The 9,730-nt window shown below is 42.5% G+C and overlaps 1 protein-coding gene across 1 annotated transcript; it reads left to right on the top strand.

Moving 5' to 3' along the window:
• The first annotated feature begins 403 nt into the window (after nucleotides 1–403).
• GJA10 (gap junction protein alpha 10) lies at nucleotides 404–2,082 on the top strand. Its single transcript, XM_069598269.1, is given in 2 exon segments — nucleotides 404–2,045; nucleotides 2,048–2,082. Coding segments are annotated over 2 exon segments (1,677 nt in total).
• The last annotated feature ends 7,648 nt before the right edge of the window (nucleotides 2,083–9,730 follow it).

The following is a 9,730-nucleotide window of genomic DNA, read 5'->3' as shown; positions in this document are numbered from 1 at the left end:
CAGAGTTGGACACAACTGAAGCGACTTAGCAGCAGCAGCAAGATGTATGGTAAATATGGCATCTCATATGTTAGAAAAAATGAGCAAAATTATGGAATAGAATGTATTGTACAAATATGATGGCCAATGAGTATACTAGAATGACAGTTAACTTTGTATAGGAGAGAAGACTATAGGAAGGAATTGGGTTGGACTGGGGAGGGTCTTTAGTATTTTTTCCAAAACCTATTCCTTAGAAATATTTCCGCAAGCATGAACCATAAGTATTAGGGCTGGAAAATCCTTCATAGTTTTATTGACATGAAGAGAGGACCTGCTGTATTGATCATGTTTTTATATGTTATACCCATGGATTCTATTAATCTTAGTGTTTTCTGTATGTTTCAGACATTAGTCTCTTACCATGGGGGATTGGAATTTATTGGGTGGCATCTTAGAGGAAGTTCACTCCTACTCAACTGTGGTGGGGAAAATCTGGCTGACCATCCTCTTCATTTTCCGAATGCTGATACTTGGTGTGGCTGCTGAAGATGTCTGGGATGATGAACAGTCAGCATTTGCCTGCAACACCCAGCAGCCAGGTTGCAACACTGTCTGTTATGATAATGCTTTCCCTATCTCCTTGATCAGGTTCTGGGTTTTACAGATCATTTTTGTGTCTTCTCCCTCTCTAGTATATATGGGCCATGCACTGTATAGACTCAGGGCCTTTGAAAAGGAAAGGCAGAGGAAGAAGTCACAGCTTAGAGCCCAGATGGAGAATCCAGAGCTTGAACTGGAGGATCAGCAAAGGATGGATAGAGAACTGAGGAAATTAGAGGAGCAGAAGAGGATCCAAAAAGTCCCACTGAAAGGATGTCTGCTGCGTACTTACATCTTACACATCTTGACCAGATCTGTGCTGGAAGTAGGGTTCATGGTAGGCCAATATATTCTCTATGGGTTTCAAATGCACCCTCTTTACAAATGTACTCAACCCCCTTGCCCCAATGCAGTGGATTGCTTTGTGTCTAGGCCCACAGAGAAGACCATTTTCATGCTCTTTATGCATAGCATTGCAGCCATCTCTTTGTTTCTTAACATACTGGAAATATTTCATCTGGGCATCAGGAAAATCATGAGGGCACTTTATGACAAATCCAGCAATGAGGGCATTGAGGATGAAAGGAGACCTCCATTCCATTTGAAAAAATATTCAGTGACCCAGCAGTGTATGACTTGCTCTCCCTTCCCTGAAAAAATCTCCCTACTTCAAGCCAACAATCAACAGCAAGTGATCCGAGTCAATGTGCCGAATTCTAAAACCACGTGGCATATCCCACAGCCCAGGCAGCTTGATGTAGACCCTTGCTATAGTAAAAAAGACTGGGCTGAGAAGAATCAGCACAACGGACAGCTCCATGTCCACAGCCCATGTCCCTGGGACAACGGTGCTAGAATTCAGCACCCAGGACAGCAGCCAGACCATTCTCTATTTGGCTTGCAGAATATAAGACCTCACTCCTGGCTAGGTATAAAGATGGCTCCTAGGCATTGTCCATCACATACAACAGGACCCTGGGAGCAGTCCCAGGACCTACAACCCTCAGGGGAACCTCTTGCAGACTTGCACAGTCACTGCAGACACAGCGATGGCAGCATGACAGACAGCAGGGTCCAAGAGGCAAGAGACAGATCTTACCCTGGCAGTCGCAAGGCCAGCTTCCTGTCCAGACTGTTTTCTGAAAAGGGACAGCTGTACAGTGACTCAGGAAGCTCCAGTTCTCGAAATAGCTCTTGCCAAGGGTTTCCACACCGGGAAAACAGCCCCTCACTTCTGCCTTCAGCCCCTGGGCGAAGGACATCCATGGTAAGTAAGATCAGACAACCTGGCTGATCATGGAACTTTCATAAGAGGTGTCCCCCTCTGTTCCCTTCTTAGCCTTATCTTCCCTTCTTAGCCTTCTCATCCCTTCTTAGCCTTCTCTTCCCTCCTCCTTTGTGTGTATATGTGTGTGTTGAGAGAGAGGGAGAGGAGGAGAGGGAGGTTAATTTATGGAGAGTTAAATTCATTCAGTACATTCAGTTAAGCTCAATTCATAAAATAAGCTTATTGAAAACTTTCTATCGATTAGTCTTATAAGTCCTGGTATATAAATGAATCACCATCTCTGCCATCAAAGCTCTCTGAGCCTGTATGGGAAATTGGGTAAACATATAAATGATCAAGTGAAATGTGCACGTTAGAGGGGCTAGTGAGCAAAAGAAGGAGAGGTCAGTTCTTTACAGACAGGTCAGGAAAAGCTTTATAGTTGAAATTACTTTTGAACTGAGTCTTGAGATATGAGTTTCTCTAGACCTGTGAGGACTGGGGTACATGGAAGAAGGCTATCTCAGTACAAGGAGAACATGGACAAAAGCTGAGAGGTGTGATAAAGCAGAGCTGTCTGGGGGCCATGTGTGTCTGGAGCACAGTGTAGTAAGGAAAACTTCAGAGATAAAGAAGACTGGAGAAGGGGGAATGGAAGCTTTGCAGGGAGGCAATGGAGAACCCATAGTGCTAGACAGTGTGTAACAGAGGAGTGCTTGGAATGGAGTTGCACTTTATAACATAATATGGAAAATAAAAATCAGAGAAGGGATCATTTGTAACCTTGAGTTGCCCTTGTCTCACTAAGGAAGGAGGGTATGCTCCATTGTTTTAATAATTCTGGCATTTAAAAGTCATATGCAAACATTTGTGACATATTCCACAAAGACTAAAATCAATATTGTATTGATTTTAGTTCTGTTCTCTGAAAAGCCACAATGGAATAAACATTCCTTGGCTATCATAGGGCACAATGGATATTTACTGTGGATTCTTCTTGATTCTGGAAAAAAGAGTGACTCATGTTTTACCCACTGCTTGCTTCTAAGAACTTTTTTTTTCCCATTAAAAAGAAAAATCCCCCATGTTAATAGGGGAACTTCTCAGCTGATTTGGTTTGTTGAGCCCATACATTTGCTTTTTCCTTTGTTTCATTCTTTGTGTTAATAATAATTGAATCCCTCTACACCAGTTTCATATCTTCTATGAATTTAGAGATATTTTGTTACTACACTAATGCCTTAACTTGAGAAGGAATCATCCTACCAAGACTTTTTCCCAAAATGCTTTTTTTTTTTCAAACTTATACTCATTTCTTGTCAGTGACCAGCCATCTTCTCAGGAGGTTGATTATATTTAGGATCATTGTATGGGTTCTTGGAACTCTATGCCAAATTATGGGGGGTTTTCAACTCTGGCTTGAGTTAGTCATCTGGAGCTTAAAAAAAAAATCTCCAGCCCAGGACCCATCCAATTCCAATTAAACCGGAAGCTCTGGAGATGGGATGCAGGATCAATGTTTTTAAAACTCCCTTGGTGATTGCAATATGCCACCAGGGTTGAGATTCACCATCTTAGAGTAATCTTGCCAGTGGCCCCTGCTTCTTATCTGCATTTGTGAAGCCAGTATGACAATTTTCATCATTTTCTTTCTCGTACCCCCTTCCATGTGAGAGAAGCCTTTGTATTGGCAGAGAACTGAGGGAAGAATGGCAGCATTTAGTTGAGACAGATTTTCTTCATCTCAGATTATCTTTTGGGAGAGACAGGCCGTGCTGCAGAGCTTGGAGAAAAGACGATGAGGGTGACAGGCCCTCTTTCTATTTTCATCTTCCCCTTTCTTCTTTGTTATGTTTCTAGGAATTATAAATAATGCCTCCAGTCACAGGGCTTTCCTACTAATGGTCACTTTCCCCCAAGCCTCTTTCAGAGTTGACAGGCCACTGCACTCCCAAGATGGTAGGGAGACTTGGAGATTGAGGTCACAGCTGTCAACTCCAGAGCACTGCGGCTGACACATCATACTTACTGCAAACAGAGGGAGCTTTCATGAGAAATTAGAGCAGTTGGGACTTCCGCAGTGGCCAGTGGTTAAGACTGCACCTTCCAGTGCAGGGCAGGGGTTTGATCTCGGGGGGGTGGGGGTGGAGAGGGGGCGGGGAAATTCGGTCCCACATGCCTCGTGGTGTGGCCAAAAAAAGGAAAGACATTAGTGCATCAAGCAAAGGATTGTGAGCATCCACTTTCAATATATGGACTATAAACAGTTTTTTACACTGTATTAGGTCCCAGAGAACTGAATTTTTCAGGGTCAATCAGATGCATTCTGATTGTAGCAGTTGGTGTTTCAAATAAAATGATATCAAGTAGAGACCACAGTTTCTTTGCCACACATTCCCCTTGCAGAGAATTGTTCTGAAAAAGAAATCCACTGTATTTTAAAAGGTCAGGAAAACCACCTGTAAGAGCCATGATTTATACTCCAAGACATTTTGCTTGCCATCACCACTCAAATCCCGTAGTTTCTGCAAGTCTAAGCCTGTTGGTTATTGAATAAGTTTCTATCAAGTTTGATTCTTTAAGGATGGAGTTCATAGGGCATGGAGAGCAGACTTTTAGTCCTTTTAGTCTGGCCCAGTGAGCATGGGGAGGAAGAGTGGTTGAGTTTTAGGAACCCATGCTCCCCTCTGTAATGGAGAGGGTATGGAATGGCATTCATCAATGAATGCCTTCACTTGTCAGAGGTGCTGTGAAGTACTCATTCTATTGCCCAATTCCACTTTAAATCTGCAGAGAAGATTTGAAAAATGGTGTAATAAGAACCTCTGCAGAAAGAGCCTGAGTACCAATATTTTTAAAGCTCCCCAGTGATTCCAATATGAACTACCACTGTAGAGTAGGAAGATTTTGGCATTAGGAAGATTGCCCTGTGAACACCTCTGATCTTTTGTGATGTTCAGTTCAGTTCAGTCGCTCAGTCGTGTCCGACTCTTTGCGACCCCATGAATCGCAGCACGCCAGGCCTCCCTGTCCATCACCAACTCCTGGAGTTCACTCAGACTCACGTCCATCGAGTCCCTGATGCCATCCAGCCATCTTATCCTCTGTCACCCCCTTCTCCTCCTGCCCCCAATCCCTCCCAACATCAGAGTCTTTTCCAGTGAGTCAACTCTTCACATGAGGTGGCCAAAGTACTGGAGTTTCAGCTTCAGCATCATTCTTTCCAAAGAACACCCAGGGCTGATCTCCTTCAGAATGGACTGGTTGGATCTCCTTGCAGTCCAAGGGACTCTCAAGAGTCTTCTCCAACACCACAGTTCAAAACCATCAATTCTTCAGTGCTCAGCTTTCTTCACAGTCCAATTCTCACATCCATACATGACCACAGGAAAAACCATAGCCTTGACTAGACGAACCTTTGTTGACAAAGTAATGTCTCTGCTTTTGAATATGCTATCTAGGTTGGTCATAAGTTTTTTCCAAGGAGTAAGCATCTTTTAATTTCATGGCTGCAGTCACCATCTGCAGTGATTTTGGAGCCCCCCAAAATAAAGTCTGACACTGTTTCCACTGTTTCCCCATCTATTTGCCATGAAGTGATGGGACCGGATGCCATGATCTTCGTTTTCTGAATGTTGAGCTTTAAGCCAACTTTTTCACTCTCCTCTTTCACTTTCATCAACAGGCTTTTTAGTTCCTTTTCACTTTCTGCCATAAGGGTGGTGTCATCTGCATATCTGAGGTTATTGATATTTTTCCCCGCAATCTTGATTCCAGCTTGTGCTTCTTCCAGCCCAGCGTTTCTCATGATGTACTCTGCATATAAGTTAAATAAGCAGGGTGACAATATACAGCCTTGACGTACTCCTTTTCTTATTTAGAACCAGTCTGTTGTTCCATGTCCAGTTCTAACTGTTGCTTCCTGACCTGCATACAGATTTCTCAAGAGGCAGGTCAGGTGGTCTGGTATTCCCATCTCTTTCAGAATTTTCCACAGTTTATTGTGATCCACACAGTCAAAGGCTTTGGCATAGTCAATAAAGCAGAAGTAGATGTTTTTCTGGAACTCTCTTGCTTTTTCCATGATCCAGCAGATGTTGGCCATTTGATCTCTGGTTCCTCTGCCTTTTCTAAAACCAGCTTGAACATCTGGAAGTTCACGGTTCATGTATTGCTGAAGCCTGGCTTGGAGAATTTTGAGCATTACTTTACTAGCATGTGAGATGAGTGCAATTGTGCGGTAGTTTGAGCATTCTTTTGCATTGCCTTCCTTTGGAATTGGAATGAAAACTGACCTTTTCCAGTCCTGTGGCCACTGCTGAGTTTTCCAAATGTGCTGGCATATAAAGTGCAGCACTTTCACAGCATCATCTTTCAGGATTTGAAATAGCTCAACTGGAATTCCATCACCTCCACTAGCTTTGTTCATAGTGATGCTTTCTAAGGTCCACTTGACTTCACATTCCAGGATGTCTGGTTCTAGATGAGTGATGACACCATTCTGATTATCTGGGTCGTGAAGATCTTTTTTGTACAGTTCTTCCATGTATTCTTGCCACCTCTTCTTAATATCTTCTGCTTCTGTTAGGTCTGTACCATTTCTGTCCTTTATCTTTGCATGAAATATTCCCTTGGTATCTCTAATTTTCTTGAAGAGATCTCTAGTCTTTCCCATTCTGTTGTTTTCCTCTATTTCCTTGCATTGATTGCTGAAGAAGGCTTTCTTATCTCTTCTTGCTATTCTTTGGAACTCTGCATTCAGATGCGTATATCTTTCCTTTTCTCCTTTGCTTTTCGCCTCTCTTCTTTTCACAGCTATTTGTAAGGCCTCCCCAGACAGCCATTTTGCTTTTTTGCATTTTTTTCCATGGGGATGGTCTTGATCCCTGTCTCCTGTACAATGTCACGAATCTCATTCCATAGTTCATCAGGCACTCTATCTATCAGATCTAGGCCCTTAAATCTATTTCTCACTTCCACTGTATAATCCTAAGGGATTTGATAAATCAAATCAATCAGGTCATACCTGAATGGTCTAGCGGTTTTCCCTACTTTCTTCAATTTCAGTCTGAATTTGGTAATAAGGAGTTCATGATCTGAGCCACAGTCAGCTCCTGATCTTGTTTTTGTTGACTGCATAGAGCTTCTCCATCTTTGGCTGCAAAGAATATAATCAGTCTGATTTCGGTGTTGACCATCTGGTGATGTCCATGTGTAGAGTCTTCTCTTGTGTTGTTGGAAGAGGGTGTTTGCTATGACCAGTGCATTTTCTTGGCAAAAGTCTATTAGTCTTTGCCCTGCTTCATTCTGCATTCCAAGGCCAAATTTGCCTGTTACTCCAGGTGTTTCTTGACTTCCTACTTTTGCATTCCAGTCCCCAATAATGAAAAGGACATCTTTTTTGGGTGTTAGTTCTAAAAGGTCTTGTAGGTCTTCATAAAACTGTTCAACTTCAGCTTCTTCAGCATTACTGGTTGGGGCATAGACTTGGATTACTGTGATATTGAATGGTTTGCCTTGGAAACGAACAGAGATCATTCTGTCGTTTTTGAGATTGCATCCAAGTACTGCATTTCGGACTCTTTTGTTGACCATGATGGCTACGCCATTTCTTCTGAGGGTTTCCTGCCTGCAGTAGTAGATATAATAGTCAACTGAGAGTGATGATAAAGAGCACTCTCCTGTAGCTCCAGGTGCTGAGGACCTTTGTACTTACTAGTCCCTCTGCCTGTGTTGCCCCACCTACCCAAGGACCTCAGTGTGACTGATGGTGTGAGCTGTGTGCTAAGGTCCCAGGGAGCACTCTTGGCCTGTGATCATGGAGGGGAGAGTTAGAGATGATGAGGTTGGAATGGGCAAGAGCTGATATGTCAGGCTTTATAAGCCATGGGAAGGAATTTGAGTTGGATGGCACAGGAATGGTGGTGGTCTGATATGTACATACATGTATATATATATTTAATTAATTAATTTATTTTTGGCTGCACTAGGTCTTTGTTGCTGTGTGTGAGCTTCCTCTAGTTATAGAGAGTGGGGACTGCTCTCAAGTTGTGGCGTGCAGGCTTCTCATTGCAATGGTTTCTCTTGTTGCAGAACATGGGCTCTTGGGTACGTGGGCTTCAGTAGTTGCAGCACATGGCCTTTGTTGCTGCAGGGCTCATGGGATCTTTGTTCCCAGACCAGGGATTGAACCCATGTCCCCTGCATTGGCAGGTGAATTCTTAACCACTGGACTACCATGGAAGCCCATGATACATATATTTTTAAAATCACTGTTTCTAATAAGTCTATTGTAGAGATGCTGTGGTCTGAATGTCTGTCTCCCCTAGATTCGTATATTGAAATCTTATCCCCCAGTGCAATGGTGTTTGAAAGTGGGATATTTGGGAGGTAATTAGATCATAAGGATGGAGCCCTTTCGAATGGGATTAGTGCCCTTTTAAAGAGAGCATCAGATAGTTCCCTAGCCCATCCACCATGTGAGAGTACAATGAAAAGATGACCATCTATGAGCCAGGAAGAAGGCTCACACCAGACGCTGAATCTGCCAGTGCCTTTGTCTTAGAATCCCCAGTCTCCAGAAATAGGAGCAATACATTTCTATTCTCTTTTTGTTTTTACATATTTGTTTATTTTTGGCTGCATTAGGCACTCAGGATCTTTCACTGTGCACTTGGGCTTCTCTCCAGTTGTGGCATGCTGGCTCAGTAGTTTCTGCGTGTGAGCTTAGTTGCTCCGAGGCATGTGGGATCTTAGTTGCCCAACCAGAGATCAAATTCACGTTCCCTGCACTGGAAGGTGGATTGTTAATCACTGGACTGCCAGAGAAGTCCCTACATTTTTCCCCAGTTTAGGGTATTTTTTTTCTATAGCAGCCCAAATGGCCCAAGACGGGATAAGAGTGCAGTCAGAGAGACCATCTCGGAGGCTTGCATAGTGCTCAAGTAAGAGGGGAGTGACTCACTCCAGGGATACTACTATTAATGGTTTGAAAGAAGAATCTTTTTCTTTTTTCTTAGTTTTCAAATTAAAGTATACATGTTCATTGAAAAACATTCAATCAGTATAAAAGAACACCAAGTAAAATGTGAACCTATGTGAGGGTTCATCTCTCACTCTCACCTGGACTCAATTCCCATTTCCCTCCACCAAAGGCCATCACTGTGAACAGCACGGGCTGTGTTCCCCTACCTCCCTCACTGCATTCATAATCTGTCTTGGAGTACAAATATATGTCCACATATATTTGTTATATGTTTTCAAAAATGTAAATGTGATCCTGCTATAGCGATGTCTCTGCCATTTGCTTTTGCTTAATTAATGAGATGTCTCAGAAACTCTTCATTTCAGTACCCATGGAGATGCCTCAGTTGGATATGCTTCATGCTTTTCCATGAGCTAGGTGAACCATAAGATACTTAATGACAACTTGGCCATTCTAACTTTTTTCTACTGCAAACAATGTTGCAATGAATGTTTCATACATACTTTGATAGGTACCTAGAAGTGGAATTATTGGTTTAAGAGGCATGCATATTTTACATTTTGATAGATGCTGCCAATTTTTGCTCAGGAAGGACTATGCCAATTTATCCTCTTTCCAGCACACTAGCACTTTTTCTCCACACTCAGACATTATCTATCCCCCCCCATCCTCAGTCTGATAAACTAGAAATGTTTTCCTTTGTTTTACTTCGAATTTCCATGATCACTAGTAAAGTTGTTCCTATGTTTATTAGCCATCTGTATTTCTATCATGAATTATCCTTGTCTATTTTTCTGTTGAGATATTTGTTTTTCCTCTGATTTCTAGGAGCTCTTTTATGGTATTATATTAATGCCTTGTCAATATACGTATTGTAAGATTTTCTCCCAGTCTGC

The sequence above is a fragment of the Ovis canadensis genome, chromosome 8, assembly GCF_042477335.2.
Source record: "Ovis canadensis isolate MfBH-ARS-UI-01 breed Bighorn chromosome 8, ARS-UI_OviCan_v2, whole genome shotgun sequence".
In the NCBI taxonomy this organism is placed as follows: domain Eukaryota; kingdom Metazoa; phylum Chordata; class Mammalia; order Artiodactyla; family Bovidae; genus Ovis; species Ovis canadensis.
Note: the sequence above shows the minus strand (reverse complement) of the source record. Positions and strands in the feature narration are given on the sequence as shown.